Below are 26,409 nucleotides of genomic sequence, written 5' to 3'. Positions count from 1 at the left end.
AAGGGAGAGAGAGTTAGAAACATAAATGATAAGGGAGAATCATTGATTGGCTGCCTCGTGCATACTTCCTACTAGGGATCAAGCCTGCAACCCAGGCATGTACCCTGACTGGAAATCAAACCGTCGCCTCCTGGTTCATAAATCAATGCTCAACTACTGAGCCACAATGGCTAGGCAGACTTACATTACTATTCTAATTTTTATAATCAGTAATAAAACAGATGATGTTAAAAAAATGATTGAGCATATTTAGATATTTGATTTTATTCTACAAAGTTTCAACTTAACTCACTTTTATTTTCTGTGTTCTTCCTTTTTTTGCTGTATAATTCGACCAACTTATAGGTTTTTACTGGTGATAGAGCTCATGCTTTTCTGACTTGCCCAAAGCAGGTTATTCCTCTTTAAACCTTTCGTAATTTGTATCTAAAAGTAAAATTGACTGCTTTCTCTTTTGGGTCTCCTACTTGTCTGTGTCCTGCAAATTTGTCAGCCCTTGGAGGAATGAGATAATACCTTTATATTCCCATTCCTTTGCACACAGAAGGGGATGTAACAATTCTTTAATGAAAGGAGAATAAAGATCTGTATAGACCAGTCGTTCCCAACGTGGGGCACATTCCCCACAGGGGGGCAATTTGATTTTTAAGGGGGGCAATTAGAGAATGAGTTATTAACAGTGAATTTTTTGCATTTCTTATGGTTCTAGTGGCTTCATATAGAGTATGTAAATATATATTGTGACATATTTATCTGTTTCAGTTCTCTAATACATGTTTTGAAACTTTGCTATTTTTTCATATCACTTCATATTATTATTATTTTTTTTAACAATTTCTTAGTGATTTCTTCCTCAGTGATTTCACCTGTCCTTTCGTTCTTTTATTTTTCTCTTTCATGGATGTCATGTTCTTTGGAAGCTTGTTTAGAGCAAGTTAATGGCCTTTTCGGCTTCCTCTCTGTAAATAGGAGTTGACTTTTTGAATAATAAGAATTATATATCACAGAGGGGGCATCAGGATTTTAGAGATGCTTAGGTGGGGCATTGCCTAAACAAGGTTGGGAACCACTGGTATAGATACTTAATATGAAAATTTTTTATATCTCTGAACATTTATGTTATTTATTTTTTAAAATCTGGGTATAGGAGTAAACATGGAAGTACTAACTTCATTCCAGAACAGTTTTTGGATGACTTCATTGATCTTGTAATCTGGGGCCATGAACATGAGTGTAAGATAGCTCCAACCAAAAATGAACAACAACTCTTTTATGTATCCCAGCCTGGAAGTTCAGTGGTGACTTCTCTTTCCCCAGGAGAAGCTGTGAAGAAGTGAGTAATTGTTATCTTTTCCAAACCAACTTAAAAAAAAATCTGCTAAAATATTCTAATTATCCCAGAGTTTCAAGGTGCTAATGGTATGGTTATTTGTATGGTAGGTTTATTTATAAAGATGGATTTTTAAAAAAAATTAAAAATATATATATATATACACACTCATACATACATACTAGTATATCTTTATTGGTTTCAGAGAACAGGGGAGAGGAGGAGAGAGATAGAAACATCAATGATGAGAGATAATCATTGATCAGCTGCCTCCTGGAATGCCTTCTACTGGGGATTGAGCCCAAACCTGGGCATGTGCCCTGACCAGGAATTGAACCATGACCTCCTGGTTCAGCCACTGAGCCACACCAGCCGGACGCATATCTCATTTCTTTTGGGGGGTGGGGGATTCCTATATAATAAAACCCTAATATGCAAATACGCTCAATGCAGGAGCTGCCCCCTGGTGGTCAGTGAGTTCCCACAGGGGGAGCGCTGCTCAGCCAGAAGCTGGACTCATGGCTGGCGAGTGCAATGGCGGTGGCAGAAGCCTCTCCCAGACTGCGAGAGCCCCCGACTGCGAGAGGGATGTCTGCTTGCTGGCTTAGACACCGCCCCCCTCCCCCGTGCACAAATGTCGTGCACCAGGCCTCTAGTTATATAATAATGTAGTTAATAGTGATTGATAGTGGTTTATCCTTTAATCCTCTCAAGTTCTGGTTGTTAAGATGATAATAAGTTAAAGAATATGATAATAGGGTGTAAGTTAGCTGTTTTTTTCTTCATAGTGTGCTGCTAATTTATTTTATATGTGCATGTGCACGTATGCACACACAGATAACACATGTATATGTAATAGTATATACTATATATACTACTATAATAGCCTTGATAACATTTTATTATACTTACTGTTATGCTTGTCTTCTACTAAATTGAATATTTGTTCAGGCAGGAAATGATGGAACAGTGGATTTTATTCTGAGGAAGAAGAATATTTAACAGTTTTTCCCTGTGATATAACATCAAATTGCTAAAAATATTTTTAAGGGTATGATTTTATAAAGAACTAGAGGCCTCGTGCACGAAATTCATGCACTTGGGGTGGTGTGTTCCCACAAGGAGCGGGCCTAAGTCATCAGTTGGACATCCTTAGCACTGCTGTGGAGGTGGGAGAGGCTCCCACCATCGCTGCTGCACTTGCCAGCATGAGCCCGGCTTTTGGCTGAGAGACGCTCCCCCTATGGGATCGGGCCAAAACTGGCTCTCCGACATCCCCTAAGGGGTCGCAGATTATGAGAGGGAGCAGGCCAGGCTGAGGGACCCCACTGGTGCACGATCGGGCCGGGGAAAGACACGGGGAGAGCCAGCCAGGGAAGGACTGCGGGAGGGCTCGAGGGAGTGTCTGGCCCATCTCGCTCAGTCCCGATCGGCTGGACCACAGCAGCAAGCTAACCTACCAGTCGGAGTGTCTGGCCCTTGGTGGTCAGTGTACGTCATAGCAATTGGTCGACTGACTGACTGTCTTCCCCCTGGTGGTCAGTGCATGTCATAGTGAGTGGTTGAGCAGCCTTAGTATGTTATTAGCATATTACGCTTTGATTGGTTGAATGGCCAACTGGACACTTAGCATATTAGGCTTTTATTATATAGGATTATTTTGTAAAAACTTAGAAATGTGGTAGTTTTGGTGTGCACATTTTCCTGGGGAAAGTTACAACGTGACTAGCCTTTCCTTTCTCTCCTCATTTCAGACATGTTGGCTTGCTTCGGATTAAAGGAAAGAAGATGAATATGCAGAAAATCCCTCTTCGCACAGTTCGGCAGTTTTTTATGGAGGATGTTGTTCTGGCTGATCATCCAGACATTTTTAATCCAGATAATCCTAAAGTAACCCAAGCCATACAAAGCTTCTGTTTGGAGAAGGTAATTCTTCTAGGTAAAGGGCAATGAGATCTACTTTAATTGAGAGATTATTTACATTGAATTAAATAATTCAGTAGAGGTTAAGTCATTATACAGGATAGGATAAAAGTAGGTTTACAGTTGTTTGTATGGATAATAATTAATAAACGATACAAGAATAAACTGTTTCACATACTAACAGCTGTAAACCTACTTTTGCCCCATCCTGTATTTGTTACAGTCTCATGGAGCCTGTAAGGAACCACCTTTGTTCAGTAAATGAGCTTAATTGTATAAAAAATCTTTTAAGTCTTCCAGATGAAGGAATGTTATATATAGTAGAAATTTGAGTTAAGCCCCTCTCCCAATTCCTTTCCTCCTTCTCAAAAACATATACATAATCATTTCTCTCTTTTTACCCTGATTTGATCATTTATTTTATTTATGAAAGCAGGCAGTGGCTTTGATTGCGAATGGGAGAATATTATAAGAGATGAGTAGAACCTTAACCTCTCTAATAATCTGCATTAGGCATTCCTTTCACCCTTAAAGCTACCCCAAGTAAAGTCTTAAAATGTGTTTGCTATGTACCTTAACCCTCCCCTTTCATGCATTTGCCACCCCTAAACCTCTGCAGAAATTCTAGAGCCACTACTGAAGTTGGTGAATGCACTTAATAATATGTAAGTTAACAGCTTAATATTCATTGCTGAAACTCCATTCTTACTCTGTGCTAACTCTTCTGATTTGCATTTTATTCTCATAAAAATCATATGAGGTAGTAATAATGATAATAACAATTATCACTGATATTCATTGCCTGCTTATATATTCTGGGCACCATTGACAACATTTTGCATTTAATCCACTCAACGATGCTGTGGATAGATTGCCCATCCACATTTTATAGAGAGGAACTGAACCTTAGATAAAGTAACCTGCCCAGTGTTGAAACTTTACCAGCAACATGTAACTCACATAACTGAAAAGGTTAAGAGTATGCTGGTTTTAAAATGATTAGATCCAGAAACTCAAATTAAGATTATGGGTTTCTCTATCTCTGTTTCCAGCCCCGTGCCACCCATTCTGATGGTTTTTGTCTTAAACTTCACTATAAGGAAGGTGTTTTCACATCGTGGCCCACAGACTTATACCTGTATCATTTCCCCCAGTAGATCCAGATAAACCCCAACATTGGACTGAGGTCATGTGCTTGTTCCTAAACCCAATATCTGAAGCCAGGGAAATGGGAAATGAATAAACTGGTCAGGCCTGAGTCAGGGAACCCAGGGTCTCTCTACTTTAGCACAGCTGACAATTTTTTTTAATTTATTATTTTTTAAAATACATTTTTATTAATTTCAGAGAGGAAGGGAGAGGGAGAGACAGAAACATCAGTGATGAGAGAGAATCATTAATTGGCTGCCTCCTGCATGCCCCCTGTTGAGGGTCGAGCCTGCAACCTGGGCATGTGCCCTTGACTGGAATCGAACCTGAGCCAAACCAGCTAGGGTGAACAACTGACATTTTAGATTGGGTAATGTTTTGTTTTGGGAAGTTGTTCTATGCATTGTAGGATTTTAAAAAAATACATATTTTTGTTGATTTTTAGAAAGAGAGGAAGGGAGAGAGAGAGAAACATTTATTAGGCTGCCTCCTGCATGCTCCCTACAGGGAATCGAGCCCGAAACTTGGGCCTATGCCCTCACCTGGAGAACTGGCAATCATGGGACGATGCTCAACCAACTGAGCCACACCAGCCAGGGTGCATTGTAAGATTTTAACAATAGCCTGTCTGACCTCTACCCACCAGATGCCAGTAGTAACCCTCCCTCAAGTCATGACAATGTTTTTATTTTGAGATTGAAGAAATGCTTGAAAATGCTGAACGGGAGCGTCTGGGAAATGTTGGACAGCCAGATAAGCCTCTTATACGACTGCGCGTAAGTCCTATTTTATTTTATTTTTGAGTAGCTTCTGTTTTAGATAAATTGAACTTTATTGACTTTTCAGAAGATAGTATTGCAGAGTTTATTTCACTCCTTCGCACCTTTGCCCAACTGATCCTGCTGCATGGAATGTGCTTCTCTCCTTTCGTATTTCCTACAACACCCACTTAAGCTTCCCATCTTCATAGAAGCCTTTCTTGACCTCCCTTTAGATTCGATATTTCTTCCTTTATGTCCTCAGTTTATTCTGTACATGCTTTTTACAGCATCATTTCATTCTGCTTGCAGTTATTTATTTACATGTTTGTCTTCCCAGTCAGCTTGTGAATTTTTTGATGACTATGTTTTATTCATGGCTGTACCCCTGACCCTCAGCACAGTGCCTAGTACATTGTGAACACTCGATAAAGTTTGTGTAATGAACAAGCTTTGTGACTCCTAGGAGGAGAAAATCACAAATAAAGCTAGGCTGGAGTATAATTGTTAAAACAGCTGAAGAATCTGGGGAAATCCAGTAGCTTGAGCATTTCACATTTTCTGTTTTATAACATGGCAACTGTGGAGATGGTCTGGGTACCACAAACATAGTTGCTCTGGGAGAACCACATGTTCTCTTTATCAGGGCAGAAGGTCCCATGTTTCTCATCCATGTCTGCCTAAAACCATTAGAACCAACAGACTGAAATAGAAAATCGGCATTCCTTTTCCTAAGCACAGCCAATTACTAATTCATTTCTGAAACAAAAGAACAGATAGTTCATGTAAGTAATATTCCAAAAGTACATTGTATTAACCAGAGGCCCCTCATTAATTCATTGACTCAGTGGATCAATATTTATTGAATACATTCTGTCCTGCATGCTGGGAACATAGTGATGATAACACAGAGGAGCTGTTGAACTTGTGGAGCTTATGGGAGGTGGAGCTGCGAGACACAGTAAACAGATAGCAAGTAAATGAACAAAAGTTGGTTCGTGCTGAGTGTGATGAAGAGCCTAAGTGGTTGGGGAGTAGTGTGGATAGGCTGGTGATCAGTGTAATGCTGCTTCCAGTGCATTGCACAGCTAGTTTAGGAAATGATTACAGTTGACCCTTGAACAGAGGGTTTGAACTGCGTGGGTCCACTTATATGTGGGTTTTTCATGAAATACTGTAAATCTATTTTCCTTATGGTTTTCTTAATAACATTTTCTTTTCTCTAGCTTTATTGTAAGAATATAATATACACATAACGTACAAAATATGTGTTAGCCAACTGTTCATGTTATCGCTAAGTCTTCTGGACAACAGTAGGCTATAATTTTGGGGGGAATTAGAAGTTATATGTGAATTTATGTGTGGAGGGGCAGCATTTTTGACCCCCACTTTGTCAACTGCCTATCTCTTAGAAAGAAATGTAGTATTTTTCTTTGTAAAGGTCTTTGTACCACTATATACTTTTTAAAAAAGAGAGAGCCTTGAGGGTGATTGTTAGCTTTAAGTAGATCCTGTGTTTTGAAGGGTAATCATTTCTCAAAGCTCACGGATTTGATTCTTTTTCTACATGGATTTTCCCAGCATTTATTCTTGTCAAAGTGAGAGAATATACCTAAGAGGATAGACCCCTTAACTAATGCATCTGAAGCCAGCATTTTATTTTGGTGGAGAATTTTCTTTCTGTTTTGGAAGTTTAAGATTTTGTTTAAAATTCCACCTCCTTTTCAGATGGTACTTCTGGTGCCTAGGCTACTAATGTTTTCTTTTTTTTATTATTATCCTCACTTGAGGATATGTTTTTATTGATTTTGGAGAGGGGGGAGAGAGACAGATAGAGAGAGCGAGCGACAGACAGACATTGATGTGAAAGGGAAAATTTGATTGGTTGTCTTCCATACACATCCTGACTGGGCATCGAATCTGCAATCTTTTGGTGTATGGAATGACACTCCAATCAACTGAGTTATCCAGTCAGGGCACTACTAGTGTTTTCATGGGCAGATGTAATTATTCCAATATTATGAGAATTCTTGCTATATCTTGATTCCATCGAACAAAGTGTTTTGCATAAGCTTATAAACTTTCGAAGCTTTGTTTTTGCAGTTGAATAAATGGTATAACACTCTTAGGATCTTTAAAATGAACTGTAGAATATTAATTTATTAACTTAAAAGTATTGAACATAAACCTAAATACTGAAATGACTTATTCTGTATTTCCAGGTGGACTATAGTGGAGGTTTTGAACCTTTCAATGTTCTTCGCTTTAGCCAGAAATTTGTGGATCGAATAGCTAATCCAAAAGATGTTATCCATTTTTTCAGGCGTAGAGAACAAAAGGAAAACACAGGTATGCTAGTTATTTTTACAAATTTAAAAATGTTCTTACAGGGTTTATTGTAAATCAGTCTTTAATAAAAGACAGATAATAAATTGACAGTTGAATAATTACTTTTTTTAAAAAATTAGATAGCAATATTTTATTTTATTTTTTTGAATGTGGTATTTTTATAAAATAAATCTTTATTGTTCAGATTATTAAAGCTGTTCCTCTTTTTTCCCCCCCCATAACTCCCCTCCATCCAGTTCCCACCCCATCCTCTGCCCTTACCTGCCCCCCCTGTCCTCATCCATAGGTGTACCATTTTTGTCCAGTCTCTTCCCCCACCCCCCACACCCCTTCCCCCCCCCCCGAGAATTGTCAGTCCACTCCCTTTCTATGCCCCTGATTCTATTATATTCACCAGTTTATTCTGTCCATCAGATTTTTTATTCACTTGATTTTTAGATTCACTTGTTGATAGATATGTAATTGTTGTTCATAATTTTTATCTTCTTCTTCCTCTTCTTAAAGAATACCTTTCAGCATTTCATATGATACTGGTTTGGTGGTGATGAACTCCTTTAGCTTTTCCTTATCTGTGAAGCTCTTTATCTGACCTTCAATTCTGAATGATAGCTTTGCTGGATAAAGTAATCTTGGTTGTAGGTTCTTGGCATTCATCACTTTGAATATTTCTTGCCACTCCCTTCTGTCCTGCATAGTTTCTGTTGAGAAATCAGCTGACAATCGTATGGGTACTCCCTTGTAGGTAACTGACTTTTTTTCGCTTGCTGCTTTTAAGATTCTCTCTTTGCCTTTTGCCCTTGGCATTTTAATTATGATGTGTCTTGGTGTGCTTCTCTTTGGATTCCTTTTGTTTGGGGTTCTCTGCGCTTCCTGGACTTGTAAGTCTATTTCTTTCACCAGGTAGGGGAAGTTTTCTGTCATTATTTCTTCAAATAGGTTTTCAATATCTTGCCCTCTCTCTTCTTCTGGTACCCCTATAATTCAGATGTTGGTTCGCTTGAAGTTGTCCCAGAGGCTCCTTACACTATCTTCATATTTTTGAATTCTTTTTTCTTTTTGCTTTTCCGGTTGGGTGTTTTTTGCTTCTTCATATTTCAAATCTTTGACTTGATTCTTGGGATTCTCTTGTCTGCTGTTGGACCTCTGTATATTATTCTTCATTTCAGTCAGTGTATGCTCAATTTCTAGTTGGTCCTTTTTCATATCCTCAAGGGTCTCACTAAATTTATCAGCAGTTTCCAAAAAATTCTTGAAAAACCTTATAAGTGTGGTTTTGAACTCTATATCCAGTAGTTTGCTTTCCTCCATGTCTGTCTTTTGTGATCTGTTTCTTTGTCTCCGCATTTTGGCTGCTTCCCTGTGTTGGTAGAGTGGCTTTGTGTGCTAGGTGTCCTATAGGGCCCAGTGGCTCAGCCTCCCCAATTACCTTAGGTGCACACTCTTGGTGCATCCCTTTGTGGGCTGTGTGCACAGTCTTGTTGTAGTTAAGCCTTGATTGTTGTTGATATCACTGGGAGGAATTGACCTCCAGGCCAATTGTCTGTGAGAGTCAGCTGTGTCTACGGTGGAAGAACTTCTGTGCTGAAGACACCCTTATGGGTCAAGACTTGCTTCAGTGGGGCTTTGGTGCTCACTGAGACTGCACCCTGAGTGTGTCCCTTATGGATCTGAGGAGTTGTAATCTGGATGGTCCCACTATGACCAGTAGGTACACAGGCTCTTGGATCTCTAAGGAGGTGCTAATTTAGCCTCTGCCTGAGGCTACCTAGCAGAAGGTATGGAGAGATCTGCAGGTTCCTCTTCCTTGTTTGGGGTTTGGAGGTGCCCAGATGAGGCCCAGCTTGAAGCAGTGCAAGCTGCTGTGGGGCCTTGGGCCTTCTTTTGGATGTTCTGGGTCTCTCTGACCCAGCCTCAGTTTGTTAGGTAATTTTAGATCTCAAAGGGCCGGCCCATTCATATGCAAAAGTTTCTGCCGCAGCTTAGGTGTGGCAGGGTCTCAGGGAATCAACAGGGCAGAGCAAACAGCTATGGCTGATCCTCAGTCCTGCCCTAACAGGCCCCGGTCTCAGTGTCCCGAGGTAATCTCTGCAAGCCCCTCTGAGGGAAAGCCACCCTCGAGTTCTGCCTGCTGCCAGACAGTCTAGTTTCTCCCCGTATGAGTCTGGGTCCCCAGATACTCCCCCGGAACTGGAGTTCAGAGCCGTCGGGAGCTTGTGTCCCCCTCCCGATTGAAAAAGACACCGGTGTCCTCCATTGCCAGCCCTTTTCACGCGTGCCTCCGTACCTCTGCACTTTACTTCCACACCTCCTCTGAGTCTTTCCTTGTAGTTGTAGAATTTCCACTCAGCCAGCTGTGTGTTGAGTTGGCATCCCTTAGCCCCAAATTGTTCAAGGGGCAATTGTAGTGTTTGTTCATAATAAATATTATCCTGTTAAAGATAGCAGCTGTTTTTCTTAGAGCTATTTAGTCAGAATTTTCATAGAAAAATATGGCCATATTTACAAGTAAGCTACCTGGGTTCTTATTAACTTGGATTTAGTGGCCTTCTATATTCATTGTCAAATTGTGATAAAAATTGTGTATGCTGTTAATTTAACCTGAAATAGTTATGTAGATATTTAAATGGAGCTCATAGAATACTGTTTTAGGGGGGGAAATCTGTATCTGATAATTGTATTTTCATGCTATGAATTTTAATGAATTACTTATTGATAGTGTTTTACTTTAATGGTTCATCCTTATTAATTTCTTGAAATTTTATAGGTGTAGCATTTGTAAGAACAGAATATAGAACTAGTACCTTATGTTACTTGAGTTTTATTTATAGTCAGTTATGTTCTAATGATTTCTTTTTCGCATAACCATAAATTGCTCAATAGAAACAATGACCCCTTTGACTGTTTTATTGAAAGTATTTTTGTTGCCCTAACCGGTTTGGCTCAGCGGATAGAGCGGCAGCCTGCGGACTCAAGTGTCCCAGGTTCGATTCTGGTCAAGGGCATGTACCTTGGTTGTGGGCATATACCCAGTGTGGGGTGTTCAGTAGGCAGCTGATCGATATTTCTCATCGATGTTTCTAACTCTCTATCCCTCTCCCTTCCTCTCTGTAAAAAAATCAATAAAATATATTTTTTTAAAAAAAGAAAGTATTTTTGTTATTTTGACCCACTCTACTACTTAAATACAGGTGTTACATTTTGTAAATTACTTTACCTGTCTGATGTCTATGGAATCAGCACAACTGCTTTAGTATTATCAGTGCAGATGTCATTATAATGGAAAAAATAAATAACATCTTAGTATTATTATTATTGAGGGAATTTTTACCTTGAGCGATCCTTGAAATGGTTTGGGGACCCCCAGAGGTCTGTGGACCACAGTGTGAGAATAGTTGCAAGAGATATACTACTTGGAGATATGGAAAACAAGTACAGACTTTAGGGAAAAGACTGTGGCTATTAGCAAAAATGCCATGGTTTTTTTTTGCCTCAGAATTTACCACATTGAGCAAGCTGACAGTTGATAACGTTTGGCGTTCCTCCTGTACTGACAGCAGCCGCAGTGAGTTTGGGTACTGTGCCTGATAACAAGCTGCTCCTTTTTCAAGAAGTTCTTTCTTCTAGGAGAAGAGATCAACTTTGGGAAGTTCATTACAAAACCTTCTGAAGGAACAACTCTAAGGGTAGAAGACCTCGTAAAACAGTATTTTCAAACTGCAGAGAAGGTAATTTCTTAATTACAATGCACAATTTGAATAATGTCTATCTTATAATCGCAGACTTTTACTTAGGATATGTATAATTGAGAGTTGAAATAAAAGGGATCTTCAAAATGGTGGCAATTAATTGCATTCATTTATAGCTACTATACACCAAAAGAAATTATATGCTTAGTTAATGTTATTAATATTATTATTATTGTAGCTATTGTTGATGTTGTTATCCTCTTACTTTTTATTGCTATTGCATAAGTCTGAATCCAGGATTTACTATTCTTGCACCTGGATATAATTTCAGAATTACATTATTATTATTAAATTTATCTTTGTTATTGAACGTATTATAGATGTCCCCTTTTCCTCCCCATTAATCCCTTCTATGCTGCACCTACTCCCTGCACACCCCCTCCCCCCTCCCCCTCCGCCGCCTTCACCACACTATTTCCTGTGTCCATGGGTTATGCATATGTGCATATAAGTTCTTTGGTTAATCTCTCCCCACCTACCCACCCCTGCCTTCCCTCTTAGATTTGCCATTCAGTCTGTTCCATTCTTCTGTGTCTCTGGGTCTGTTTTGTTCATCAGTTTATTTTGTTCATTATATTCCACATATGAGTGAGATCATGTGATACTTGTCTTTCTCTAACTGGCTTATTTCACTTAGCATAATACTCTCTAGGTCTCTCCATGCTCTCTCAAAGGGTAAGAGAGCCTTCTGTTTTATAGCTGCATAGTATTCCATGGTGTAAATGTACCACAGCTTTTTTATCACTCATCTACTGATGTGTACTGGACTGTTTCTAGATCTTAGCTATTGTAAATTGCTAATTACAATGCATTATTAATATAGGAATCACATTATTAACATAGCTACCACATTGTGAAGCTTTTTTTTTTTAACCTTATTACTTAAGTTCTGGCTAAGAAAAAATTCAGAGACAAGACTGAAATTATAAGAGAAAGTTTATTTATAAAGTCACAGAGGTAGAATGAAGTGAACGGTAGAAGAAATGGGTTCAGAAAACAAGTTATAGAGGCAAAAGAAGGGTTGTTGGAGCTTAAAGAGACAGGCAAGGAAAACATGCTTGGGGGGAGGGGAGGAGAGAAAGATGTGGGCGTGTTTTATAAAGAGAGCTGCCAAAGCTACTCTTAAACCGTAAGTATAGGCCACTTTAAGATCCTCCAGTTGTATTAGTTTCCTCTTGCTGCTGAAACAAATTTTCACAAACCTAGCGGTTTAAAACAGCACAGGTTAATTATCTTACAATTCTGTAGGTCAGAAATCTGACACTGGTCTCACTGGACTAAAATTGAGGTGTCAGCAGGGCTGTGTTTCTTCTAGAGCAGTGGTTCTCAACCTGTGGGTGGCGACCCCTTTGGGGTCGAACGATCCTTTCACAGGGGTCACCTAAATACATCCTGCATATCAGATATTTACATTACGATTCATAACAGTAGCAAAATTATAGTTATGAAGAAGCAACAAAAATAATTTATGGTTGAGGGTCACCACGACATGAGGAACTGTATTAAAGGGTCGCGGCATTAGGAAGGTTGAGAACCACTGTTCTAGAGGCTCCAGGGTAGAATCGATTTCCATATCTTTTTCAGCTTCTAGAGGTGCCCACATTTTGTGGCTCCTGGGCTTCTTTCATCTTCACAGCCAGCAATGTTGTATCTCTCTGGCCATTTTCTCCCAGTTACATCTCTCTCTGACTCCCTCTTCCACTTTTAAGGATATTCATAGTAACACTGGGCTTACCTCGATACTCTCTGATAAACTGATTAGCAGCCTTAGTTCCATCTGTAATCTTAGTTCTCCTAAGCCCTGTTACATATTCACAGGTCCCAGAGATTAGGTGTGAACATCTTTAGGGTTAACACGCCGGTTAACATCATCTTTTTATCATTAGCTGCCACTTCTGGTCTCTGTATTTCAGCCATTCCGGCCTCTGCATGTTCACCAGCCTTGTTTTCACTTTACTTTTTCTGACTCCTAGTATTTATCAGTTGGCTTAATTACTGTCCATTGTTTTGTTTTCCCTTCAATAACTAGATAACTTGTCTTTTTCTCTGGAAACATTACTCTTTCATCTTCCTTTCTCATTTAGAATTATTTTGTAAGGGATGGATACTATTTTCTGCATCCAGTGATTTATATCTCTCTTACAGAATGTGCAGCTCTCACTTCTAACAGAAAGGGGGATGGGTGAAGCAGTACAAGAATTTGTGGACAAGGAAGAGAAAGACGCCATAGAGGAGTTAGTGAAATATCAGTTAGAAAAAACACAGCGATTTCTTAAAGAACGTCATATTGATGCCCTAGAAGATAAAATTGATGAAGAGGTGAGTAACTAATTTGGGGGGGATAAGTCTATTTAGATAGTCTCTCCTTAAGAGTAGCTCTGAGTTTCATTCTAGTAAACTGGTCATTATTTACTCTGATTTGTTTAGTTTTCTTTCTTTTTCTTTTTTTTTTTTAATTAAATTTTATTGGGGTGACATTAGTCATCATGGGCATATAGGTTTCATTTGTGGATTACTAATTTACAAAATCTGTGTATAGGACCATGTGTCCACCACCCAAAGTCAAATCTCCTATCACCTCATATTAGGACACCTTTCTCCCCCCAAACCCTTCCCTCTGGCAGCCACCATACTGCTGTTTGTGTTCATAAGTTTCAGTTTTATATTCTACATATGAGTGAAATAATATAGTTCTTAGCTTTTTCTGCCTGGCTTATTTCACTTCGCATAATGTTTGCAAGGTCCATCCATGTTGTTGTAAATGACGCTATTTCATCCTTTCTTATGGCCATGTAGTACTCCAGTGTGTATATGTACCACATCTTCTTTATCCAGTCCTCTGTCACAGGGCACTTTGGCTGTTTCCAAGTCTTGGCCACTGTGAATAATGCTACAGTGAACATAGGGTGCACATATCTTTGTGTATAAATGATTTCAAGTTTTTTGGGTATATAACCAGGAGTGGGGTTGTTGGGTCATATGGCAGCTCTATTTTTAATTTTTTGAGGAATCACCAGACTGCGTTCCATAGTGGTTGTACCAGTCTACATTCCCACCAGCAGTAAATGAGGGTTCCCTTTTTTCCACAACCTCTCCAACAGTTGTTGTTGCTTGTCTTGTTGATAATGGCCGCTCTAACTATATAAGATGGTAGCTCATTGTAGTTTTAATTTGCATTTCCCTAATTGCCAGTGAGGTTGAACATCTTTTCACATATCAATTGGCTATTTGTATGTCTTCTTGGAAGAGGTTCTCTGACCACTTTTTTTTTTTTAATATATTTTATTGATTTTAGAGGGAGGGAGAGAGAGAGAGAAAGAAACATCAATGATGAGAGAGAATTATTGATTGGTTGCCTCCTGCACGCCCCCTACTGGGGATTGAGCTTGTAACCCAGGCATGTGCCCTTGGCCGGAATCGAACCTGGGACCCTTCAGTCCACAGGCTGACGCTCTATGCATTGAGCGAAACCAACTAGGGCGTCTCTGCCCACTTTTTGATTGGATTGTTTATTTGTTTGGTGTTGAGTTTTACAAGTTCTTTATATATTTTGGAAATTAAACCTTTGTCAGAGCTACTGTTTGCAAATATCATCTCCCATCTGGTTGGCTGCCTGTTTGTTTTGTTGTCCATTTTTGTGGGGGCTTTTTTTGCTGTGCAGAAGTTCTTTAATTTGATATAGTCTCATTCATTTATTTTTGCCTTTACCTCCCTTGCCTTTGGGGTCAGGTCCATAAAATGTCTCTATCACCCAGGTCGATAAGTTTGGTACCTATATTTTTTTCTATGTGACTTATAGTTTCGGGTCTTATGTTTAAGCCTTTGATCCATTTTGAATTTATTTTTGTACATGGGGACAAACTGCAATCCAGTTGCATTTGTTTGCATGTGGCTTTCCAGTTTTTCCAGCACCATTTATTGAAAAGACCATCTTTACCCCAGAGTGCATTTCTGGTTCCTTTGTCTAAAAATTATCTGTCTATATACATGTGATTTTATAGCTGGGCTCTCTTTTCTGTTCCATTGATCTGTGTATCTGTTTCTCTGCCAATGCCATGCTGTTTTTTTTAAAATAAATCTTTATTGTTCAGATTATTACAGTTGTTTCTCTTTTTTCCCCCCATAGCTCCCCTCTACCCAGTTCCCACCCCACCCCCTGCCCTTACCCATCCCCCCACTGTCCTCATCCATAGGTGTACCATTTTTGTCCAGTCTCTTCCCACACCCCCCATACCTTTTTCCCCCAAGAATTGTCAGTCCTCTCCCTTTCTATGCCCCTGATTCTATTATATTCACCAGTTTACTCTGTCCATCAGATTTTTTATTCACTTGATTTTTAGATTCACTTGTTGATAGATATGTATTTGTTGTTCATAATTTTTATCTTTACCTTTTTCTTCTTCCTCTTTTTAAAGAATACCTTTCAGCATTTCATATAATACTGGTTTGGTGGTGATGAACTCCTTTAGCTTTTCCTTATCTGTGAAGCTCTTTATCTGACCTTCAATCCTGAATGATAGCTTTGCTGGATAAAGTAATCTTGGTTGTAGGTTCTTGGCATTCATCACTTTGAATATTTCTTGCCACTCCCTTCTGGCCTGCATAGTTTCTGTTGAGAAATCAGCTGACAATCGTATGGGTACTCCCTTGTAGGTAACTGACTTTTTTTCGCTTGCTGCTTTTAAGATTCTCTCTTTGCCCTTGGCATTTTAATTATGATGTGTCTTGGTGTGCTTCTCTTTGGATTCCTTTTGTTTGGGGTTCTCTGCGCTTCCTGGACTTGTAAGTCTATTTCTTTCACCAGGTAGGGGAAGTTTTCTGTCATTATTTCTTCAAATAGGTTTTCAATATCTTGCCCTCTCTCTTCTTCTGGTACCCCTATAATTCAGATGTTGGTTCGCTTGAAGTTGTCCCAGAGGCTCCTTACACTATCTTCATATTTTTGAATTCTTTTTTCTTTTTGCTTTTCCGGTTGGGTGTTTTTTGCTTCTTCATATTTCAAATCTTTGACTTGATTCTTGGGATTCTCTTGTCTGCTGTTGGACCTCTGTATATTATTCTTCATTTCAGTCAGTGTATGCTCAATTTCTAGTTGGTCCTTTTTCATATCCTCAAGGGTCTCACTAAATTTATCAGCAGTTTCCAAAAAATTCTTGAAAAACCTTATAAGTGTGGTTTTGAACTCTATATCCAGTAGTTTGCTTTCCTCCATGTCTGTCTTTTGTGATCTGTTTCTTTGTCTCCGCATTTTGGCTGCTTCCCTGTGTTGGTAGAGTGGCTTTGTGTGCTAGGTGTCCTATAGGGCCCAGTGGCTCAGCCTCCCAAATTTATTACCTGAGGTGGACACTCTTGGTGCACCCCTTTGTGGGTTGTGTGCACAGTCTCATTGTAGTCAAGCCTTGATTGTTGTTGATATCACTGGGAGGAATTGACCTCCATGCCAATTGTCTGTGAGAGTCAGCTGTGTCTACGGTGGGAGAACTTCTGTGTTGAAGACACCCTTATGGGTCAAGACTTGCTTCAATGGGGCTTTGGTTGCTCACTGAGTCTGCCCCCTGAGTGTGTGTCCCTTATGGATCTGAGGAGTTGTAATCTGGATGGTCCCATTATGACCAGTAGGTACACAGGCTCTTGGATCTCTAAGGAGGTGCTAATTTAGCCTCTGCCTGAGGCTACCCAACAGGAGCTACGGAGAGATCTGCAGGTTCCTCTTCTTTGTTTGGGTTTTGGAGGTGCCCAGATGAGGCCCAGCTTGAAGCAATGCAAGCTGCTGTGGGGCCTTGGGCCTTCTTTTGGATGTTCTGGGTCTCTCTGACCCAGCTGCAGTTTGTTGGTAATTTTAGATCTCAAAGGGCCAGGGCATTTATATGCAAAAGCCTGTGCTGCAGCTTGGGTGGGGCAGGGTCTCAGGGAATCAACAGGGCGGAGCAAACAGCTATGGCTGATCCTCAGTCCTCCCCTAACAGGCCCCGGCGCGTCTCAGTGTCCCGAGGTAATTGTTGCAAGCACCTCTGAGAGAAAGTCGCCCTCGAGTTCCGACCGATGCCAGACAGTCCAGTTTCTCCCTGTATGAGTCTGGGTCCCCAGAGACTTCCCCGGAACTGGAGTTCAGAGCAGTCAGGAGCTTGTGACTCCCTCCCGATTGAAAAAGACAACTGCGTCCTCAGTTGCCAGCCCTTTCCACATATGCCTCCGTACCTCTGCACTTTACTTCCGCACCTCCTCTGAGTCTCAGTGTGCTTTTCTCTTTCCTTCTACTTGTAGAGTTTCCACTCAGCCAGCCTTCCTGTGGTTCTGGATGATGTCTGTTTTGTGTTTTAGTTGTAGTTTTGAAGTGGTTGTGCGAGGCAGCAATTTCAGTTGTTTGCTTATGCTGCCATCTTGGTTTCCGCCCATGCTGTTTTAATTATCGTAGCTCTGTAGTATATTTTGAAATCAAATCCTAACACATTCTACAAGGCCAATATAACCCTGATACCAAAACCTGGCAAAGATAACACAGAAAAGGAAAACAAAAGTCCAATATCCCTGATGAATACAGATGCAAAAATCCTAAACAAAATACTAGCTAATCGAATACAATAGCACATCCAAAAAATAATACATCCCGATCAAGTGGGATTCATTCCAGGGCACAAGGATGGTTCAACATTTGCAAATCAAGCCACATAATACACCACATTAACAAAAGAAAGGATAAAAATAATATGATCTTGAAAATAGAATCAGAAAAAGCATTTGATAAGATGCAACATCCATTATTAAAATGCTCAATAAAGAGGACTAGAAGGAAAGCATCTTAACATAATAAAGGCCATTATATGATAAACCCTCAGCCAATATCATGCTCAATGGTAAAAAACGGAAAGCTTTTCCCCTAAGATCAGGAACAAGACAAGGATATCCAGTTTCACCACTCTTGTTCAACATAGTACTGGAAGTTCAAGCCAGAGCAGTAAAGTAAGAGAAAGAAATAAAAGGCATCCAAATAGGGAAGGAAGAAGTCAAACTGTCACTTTTTGTGGATGACATGATGCTGTATATAGAAAACCGTAAAAACTGTACCAAAAAAACTGGAAACGATAAACAAGTACAGTCAAGTTGTAGGATAAAAAATCAATGTGCAAAAATCCATTGTCTTCCTGTATACCAACAACAAAACTTCAGAAAAAGAAATGGAGAAAACAATTCCTTTTCCAATCGCAACCAAAAGAATAAAATACCTAAGAATAAACTTAATGTGAAAGACCTATATACTGAAAATACAAAACATTATTAAAAGAGGTTGAAAAAGACACAACAAAATGGAAAAATATCCCATGTTCATGAATTGGAAGAATCAACATAGTTAAAATGGCCATTTTACCCAAAGCAATATACAGATTTAATGCAATCCCCATCAAAATTCCAATGTCATTTTTTAAAGAAATACAATAAATTATCAGATTTATATGGAACCACAAAAGACCCAAATTAGCCAAAACAATCCTGAGGGGGGAAAAAAAAGAATGATGCTGGAGTTGTCATGCTACTTGTTTAGTTTTCGTATCTATCAAATTGATATCATAAAATGGGATTTAAATCAGAAAATGTTTAATACGTGTGTAGAACAGTGTTAAATGTGATTGACACCTAATAAATGTTAGTTTTGGTCCCCATAGATTGTATCTTCTCTTAAAGATCATGAAATGCTTTAAATTGAACTTTGTAGGATGCAAATTTCTGCTCATTTCAATTCTTTAGTAGTTTGAGATTTTGAATTTCATGTAGAAAATGCATCCTTATTTTTTAAAACATTTTTAAACAGCTTTATTGAGGTGTAATTAATATCTAAAATTCACTCATTAAAGTATACAGTTCAATGACTTTAGTAAAGAAAATGAATTCTAAGCATAAATACAGTGAAATAATCACAGGAAAAACACATTAGATTTGGCTACATAATAATTTTAAATGTTTGCATGTCAAATTGTAAAAAACAAAACAAAAGGTATTGACATGGAGAAAGTATTTGTATGTGGGCAGAAAAGGGTTAATATTGGTATAGTAAATTGTTCTAATAAATCTTAAGAAACATATTAAACATTTCAATAAAATAATGAACAAAGGATATGAATAGATGGTTCACAAAATAAAATGGTGTTTATCTAGGATAATCAAAGAAACTCAAATTAAATATGCAGTTGACCCTTGAATAACCTGGAGTCAAAATTCCATGTATAACTTTTGGCCCAGAAACTTAACTACAGTTGTCCGTGGGTATCTGTGGGGGATTGGTTCCAGAACCATCACCCCCAATACCAAAATATTCAGATGGTCAAATTTTTTATGTAAGATGGTATAGAAGATACTATAGAACATTGCATCCAGTAGGTCCTCTATTATTGGTTGAATCCACAGATGTGAAACCTGGGGATATGGTGGGTCTACTATATTTATTGAAAAAAATCCTAATATAAGTGGACATGCACAGTTCAAACCGCATTGTCCAAGGGTCGACTGTTTTTTATTGGTCAAAGCAGCAACAACTTGAGAAAAATATTTAGTATGCTGCTGCTGAGAGAACGAAGTTTTAACAGTTGCCCTGAGACACAGTTTAATAGTGTTTGACCCTTTCACTCAGCTCTGGGGAATTTTTCTAAGATAATTGTGAGGTAGAGATCGGTATATGGAGAAACTCATCCTAGTGTTATCTGTAGTGGGAAAAATTGGAAATGTATTATTAAATGTTGACACATGCACACACTATAGAATACTATGCAGCCATTAAAAATCACACTTTTGAAGAACATGCTTCCACTGTTAATGAGAACTTAATTTCAAACATGTAAAACTATACACAATATAACCTCAATTATTTTTATTTTATATGTGAGTGTGTGTATATGAAAAAAAGGAAAAAAATAATTTCTACATTACCAGTGTTTATGTTTGGGTAGTGGTATTATAGGGAATCATTTCAGTAGTTTCCAATTTCCTCTAAGCAGAGCAAAACATATTTTTTAGAGCTCATTTCATTTGACTTGAATTTTAATGCTTTTAGTTAGTTGACAGTTAGGTCACAGTTAGATTCCCAGGCAACTGTTCAAACTTCTTTCTCTCATGAATCTCTTAAAGCCTTAGGTTGTCAAGGAACAGCTAGTAATATTCATTGCCAAGTGCTTTCTCGGGACAGATAATCCACATTCTAAAACCACTCACTCTGTGACCCTGTATGTGTTGGGTTCATAAATTTTTAGCATGAGCAAATTTCTCAGTTAAGTACCAGAAATAAAGCATGACCATCCCATCTAAATGTATTAAGTTATAAAGCTCCTAGGAAATACATAGGAGAAAACCTAGATGACCTTGTGTATGGTGATGACTTTTTAGATTCAACATCAAAATCATGATCTATGAAAGAAATAATTGATAAGTTGGATTTCATTAAAATTAAAAACCTGCTCTGAAAAGACAGTGTAATGAGAACGAGAAAACAGGCTAGAGACTAATAAAAATAGTTTCGAAAGACACATCTTAGTTTTGAAAGTTCATCTATGAAAGACTATTGTCCAAAATATATAGAAATGCCTAAAATTTTAAGGAAACAAATAGTCCAATGAAAAAATGGGCCAAAGACCTTAATAGACACCTCATCAAAGAAGACATTCAGATGACAAATAAGCATATGAAAAGATGCTCCACATCATGTCATTAAGGAAATGCAAATTAAAATAACAATAAGATATACCACTATATACTTATTAGAATGGTCAAAATCCAGAATTCTTGACAACTCAAATGTTGGTGGTGATATGGAGCAATAGGAGCTCTCATTCATTGCTGGTGGGAATGCAAAATGGTACAGCCATTGTGGAAGACAGTTTGATAGTTTTTTATAAAAGTAAACATACTTGCCTGCCTGGTGTTGCTCAGTGGTTGAGTGTTGACCTATGTACCAGGAGGTCACAGTTAGATTCCCGGGCAGGGCTCGATCCCCACTAGGGGACATGCAGGAAGCAGCCAATCAATGATTCTCTCATCGATGTTTCTCTCTTTCCCTCTCCCTTCCTCTCTGAAATCAATGAAAAAATATTTTTTTAAAAAGTAAACATGCTCTGCTCATGTGATCCAGCAATGATGCTCCTCGGTATTTCCCCAAAGGAGTTGGAAACTTAATGTTTAGACAGAACCTGCACATGTTGTTTATAGCAACTTTATTCACAATTGCCAAAATGTGGAAGCAACCAATGTGTCCTTCAGTAGGTGAATGAGTAAGTAAACTGAAATGTCCAGACAGTGGAATATTATTCAGCACTAAAAAGAAGTGAGCCATCAAGCTATGAAAATATGTACTACTTAATATTAATTGCATATTATTAGTTAAATGCATTAATATTAAATGCAATTATTATTTATTAAATGCATACTATTAAGTGAAAGAAGCCAATCTGAAAAAGCAACAAAATATATGATTTCAACTATATAACATTCTGGACAAGGCTAAACTATGGAGATTAAAAGATCAGTGGTTGTGAGGAGTTTGACAGGGGTAGGGTAACGGGATGAATAGGTGGAGCACAGAGGATTTTTATGGCAGTGAAACTACTCTATATTATAATGGTGGATACATATCATTATACATTTGTTCAAACCCATAGAATGTGCAACACCAAGAATGAACCCTAAGATAAACTATGGACTCTGGATGATAATGATGTGTATGTAGGTTCATCAGTTAAAACAAATGTACCAATTCTGGTGGGTGATGTTGATAATGGGGAGGCTGTGCATATGTGGGGCAAGTGGTATGTGGGAAATCTCTGGTACCTTTCAATATTGCTGTGAACCTCACCTGCTCTAAAAATAGTAATAAACCAAAACATTTCCCCTAAAATGACCATCCCCACTTGGACTAACTTCATGACTCCTGAGAGGTTAAATCTCACTTGACCTCTTCCTAAGCCTTTCTCATGGATTTTAGGACTCCACACTCTTCTGGCTTTCTTTCTTCCTCCTTGTTTGTGCATTCTCAGTCTGTGTTGTTGATTCCTCTCGTCTCCAACCTTTTAAGTTGGAATCCCTAGAACTCAGTCCTTGGACTCCTTGCTATCTACACATCCCCTTTTGTAATCTCCAGCTTCCTGGCTTTCAGTATCATCTGTTTGTTCGGTGGTGACTTTCAAAGTTTAGTCAAAACCTCTCCTCTCAACTCTTCTATAGCAACAGCCTACTAGTTATTTCCACTGGAATGCTTAACAGACATCCCAAACTTTTTTTTTAACCCTCACTCGAGGATATTTCTCCATTGATTTTTAGAGAGAGAAGAGACAGGAAAAGAGAGAGAGAAATATCGATGTGAGAAAAACACATCGATGGGTTGCCTCCTACACGAGCCGGACCTGGGAGACCTGGGAGGAGCCTGTAACCGAGGTAAGTGCCCTTGATCGTAATTGAACCTGGGACCCTTGGCTCCGTAGGCCGATGCTCTATCTGCTGAGCCAAACTGGCTAGGGCAGTGGTTGGCAAACCGCGGCTCGCGAGCCACATGCGGCTCTTTGGCCCCTTCAGTGTGGCTCTTCCACAAAATACCACGTGTGGGCGCGCACGTACAGTGCGAAGTTGACTTAAAACTTTAAGTAAAGTTTATTAAGTTAATTTTAGGGAACGTTGTGAAGTGAAAGAAGATGTAGTGTCGAGGATTGAGAAAGGTATGTTGAGATGGTTTGGACATATATAGAGGATGAACGAAAGGAGATAAACGAAACAAGTATACAAGACGAGTGTGGATGGGAGAGTTGGAAGGGGTCGACCTCAGCAAACGTACCTCAATCAGATTGAGGACGTTTTTAGCAAAGGCCAGCTTAGGAGTACCCTAATTAAGTTAATAACAATGTACCTACCTATATAGTTTAAGTTTAAAAAATTTGGCTCTCTGCCGAAACCGTTTTGGCTCAGTGGATAGAGCGTCGGCCTGCGGACTGAAAGGTCCCAGGTTCGATTCCGGTCGAGGGCATGTACCTGGGTTGCGGGCATATCCCCAGTGGGAGATGTGCAGGGGGCAGCTGATCGATGTTGCTCTCTCATTGATGTTTCTAGCTCTCTCTCTCCCTTCCTCTCTGTAAAAAATCAATAAAATATATTTAAAAAAAAAATTTGGCTCTCAAAAGAAATTTCAGTCGTTGTACTGTTGATATTTGTCTCTGTTGACTAATGAGTTTGCTGACCACTGGGCTAGGGTGACATCTCAAACTTTTAACATTCCCCTCATAATTGCTAATTCTCAGCCACTACTCTCTCTGTAGTGTTCTAATAGAAGCACCATTCTTTCATTTGCTCAGACAAAAATCCTTGAAGTCATCCTTGACTCCTCTCTTTCTGTGCCTGTCTCCTGTCTGTAAATCCTTTTGGCTCTACCTTGAGAATATATACTGAATGTGACGACTACCTACATTCATCACTGCCAGTGGGCCAAGGCATTGCCATTTCTCAGCTAGATTATTCCAGTAGCCTCCAAACTGGTCTCCTTAGTTTCTACCCTTGCCCTGTCTCCACCCCCTATTCTGATCCTAACATATTTCAGATGAAGTCATTCCTGCCTTTAAAAAAGTTCTCCCAGTTGCTTGTAAAAGGCCTGGCGTTCTGTTACTTCTTTATCTTCATATCTGTTCCAGCCCCAGCAACCTTCTTGCTATTTCTTAAACATACCAGTCATGCTTCTGCTCCAGTGTCTTTGAACATAGTCTTTTGAATGGAGTGATTTTCTCCAGTTATTTGCAAGATTTGTGCCTGCCTTTTAAAATTGTTGCTCATACATTACCTTCCTGGTGAGACCTTTCATGATCATCCTATTCAGATTTTACCCCAGTCCCTCTTTATTTTTATTTTTCTCTGAGCACTTACCACCTTTTGCAGAGATTTCACAGGTTCAGATATTTAGAAGACTCACAGGACTCCACTGAGCATACTCAAGGTTTTTATTTAAAGGCAAAGGGTAGCCCTGCTGGTGTGGCTGGTGGTTGAGCACCTAGGAACCAATAGGTCACCAGTTTGATTCCTGGTCAGGATACATGCCCGGGTTCAGGCTTGATCCTCAGTAAGGGGGCATGCAGGAGGCAGCTGATAGATGAAGTTTCTCTCTCATTGGTGTTTCTGTCTCTCTATCCCTTTCCCCTCCTTTCTCTCTAAAAATCAATAAGAACTTTTTCTTTTTTTAAGGCAAAGGATATAGTACAGGAAGAAAAAGAGTGTAGGGACTCATTAAGGATCTTATTTGCATATAGTGTGTCCTAGATTGAAAACCAAAATTTGTGTAGAATTCCCAAAGGGGTGTTTTATGCCCCTCTGGTCACAGAATCAAGTAATGGCATCTAACTGGTTATTTAGATTGAAAAAACTGGTCTTAGAATTGCCAGAGGCTCCTCAGAGATAAAAATAGAGCTCTCCGGGTCTAGCTTTAAATTAAATGGATCTTACATGCCTTCTAAAATACAGTATAACTTCTTATTTTGTTTATTGACTATGCTTACACACACACACACACACACACACACACACACACACACATACACACACACATATCACACACCAGACTGTAAGCTCCATGAAGGGAGAATTTTTTACTATTTTGTTCACTATTTTAGTCTCATTTTCTTATATGCACTTGTGCATAGTAGGTGCTTAGTAAATACGAGCTGAGTACATTATTAAATGAGTGGAGCTTCTCTCTAACTACATAACTATTATGAGACCCTTTTGAACCAATATAAAAGGTATCTCTAGTATACTTCATGGTACTAGGACCATGGTCAGCAAACATTCAGTAGTTGACTGTGGATCAAATGGATCTTCAGGGGCCCACTACTTCAGTTACCATTTCAGAAAGGTTCCTGAATGTCTGTAGCTAGATGTTCAAGAATGGATTGAGCAATATAATAAATAATTCAAACCTCTTAAAAGTGAGATTTTTAACTATCTTGCTGAAATATAACACCGGTAGGATATTAGAGTATTTTCCTCTGCAGTTTGACACTTTTTTCAGAGACATGGAACATTTTGGCAGCAGGTAATAAAATTTTGATTAGGACCAATAATATTTTTTGGAGTACATTTCTGAAATGTTAATGTAAGTCACTGGGAAAATATGATTTCTCTAGTCAATCTTTTGTGAGATAAAACGATACTTAAATTTCCAAGTTGTGTTGTAATGGAAAGCATCTGTTGTTAACCACTTGTAGCCCATATTTTACAATTCACATAACAGGAATAAGCAATATGTTTGTTATTGACTCTGTTTAACCCAGGTACGTCGTTTCAGAGAAAGCAGACAAAAAAATACTAATGAAGAAGATGATGAAGTTCGAGAGGTAAGTTTTCTGCTCTGAATTCCTATGCTTACGTGTCAGTTTGTTAAGTTAGAATAACGAGTAGGTGTATTTTGAGTAATTAGTCCATGGGACCTCTATTTGGTGGATAGGACTGAGCAGGGGTGGCTGAGGACAGGTGCCTTTGGCTTATTCCAGGTCAGCCTACAAATATTCTGCTTGTTGATATTCCTTTTTTCCCTTTGGCTCTTGCCTAAAGTTTATTTAATTGTATGCTATGGGGGCAGGGTTTTCATATACAACAAGAGCCCTTAATCAAAATAATACCTAATTGTTATCAGAGCATTTTATCAGTAAGATAAAACCTTATCCTTACTAAGCTGATCTTATTTTGGGCGAAAAAGAAGAAGCTTAGTGTTTTGGTTAGCAGTGTTATCATAGGTAAATGTACAGTGCCTACTGGCCTCTTTAAAATGTTGGCATTAGCTTCATCACCATCATTGCTGTCTTCTTGGTCTCGTTGAAATTTAGGAGCTTGAGGTTAGCAACCATTTGCTTCAGTTTTGGGTCTTTATCTGATACTTGGTGGATTCATGATTGAAATATATCTTCTTATTGTCCTTAGTGTTTAATGATTGCTATGTAGTATTTAAAGTTATTTTATAAATTGCTTACTGTTGGGATTTTGCACTGATTGCTTTCATTCAGCATTTTGTATAGGACCTGTAATGGGTAGCCATTCTCCTCTATATAGGGAATACAAATATGAAAAAGGTATGGTTTGTGTCCACCAGAGATACGCAATTTAGTAGGTGGGACAGACATGTGTAGAAAGAAAATATTAAATCTTA

General features: G+C 38.9%; 1 protein-coding gene across 1 annotated transcript in view; it reads left to right on the top strand.

The window, feature by feature from the left end:
• MRE11 (MRE11 homolog, double strand break repair nuclease) overlaps nucleotides 1–26,409 on the top strand; it is a 73,524-nt gene that overhangs the window by 19,992 nt on the left and 27,123 nt on the right. The window contains exons 8-14 of the mRNA XM_081099021.1: nucleotides 1,148–1,333; nucleotides 3,085–3,256; nucleotides 5,098–5,178; nucleotides 7,383–7,509; nucleotides 11,134–11,234; nucleotides 13,401–13,574; nucleotides 25,538–25,600. Of these exons, the coding sequence (XP_080955147.1) occupies nucleotides 1,148–1,333; nucleotides 3,085–3,256; nucleotides 5,098–5,178; nucleotides 7,383–7,509; nucleotides 11,134–11,234; nucleotides 13,401–13,574; nucleotides 25,538–25,600 (904 nt within the window). The remainder of the gene's footprint in view (nucleotides 1–1,147; nucleotides 1,334–3,084; nucleotides 3,257–5,097; nucleotides 5,179–7,382; nucleotides 7,510–11,133; nucleotides 11,235–13,400; nucleotides 13,575–25,537; nucleotides 25,601–26,409) is intronic.

Source organism: Myotis nattereri (assembly GCF_964212035.1).
Source record: "Myotis nattereri genome assembly, chromosome: 9".
NCBI classification, from domain to species: domain Eukaryota; kingdom Metazoa; phylum Chordata; class Mammalia; order Chiroptera; family Vespertilionidae; genus Myotis; species Myotis nattereri.
Note: the sequence above shows the minus strand (reverse complement) of the source record. Positions and strands in the feature narration are given on the sequence as shown.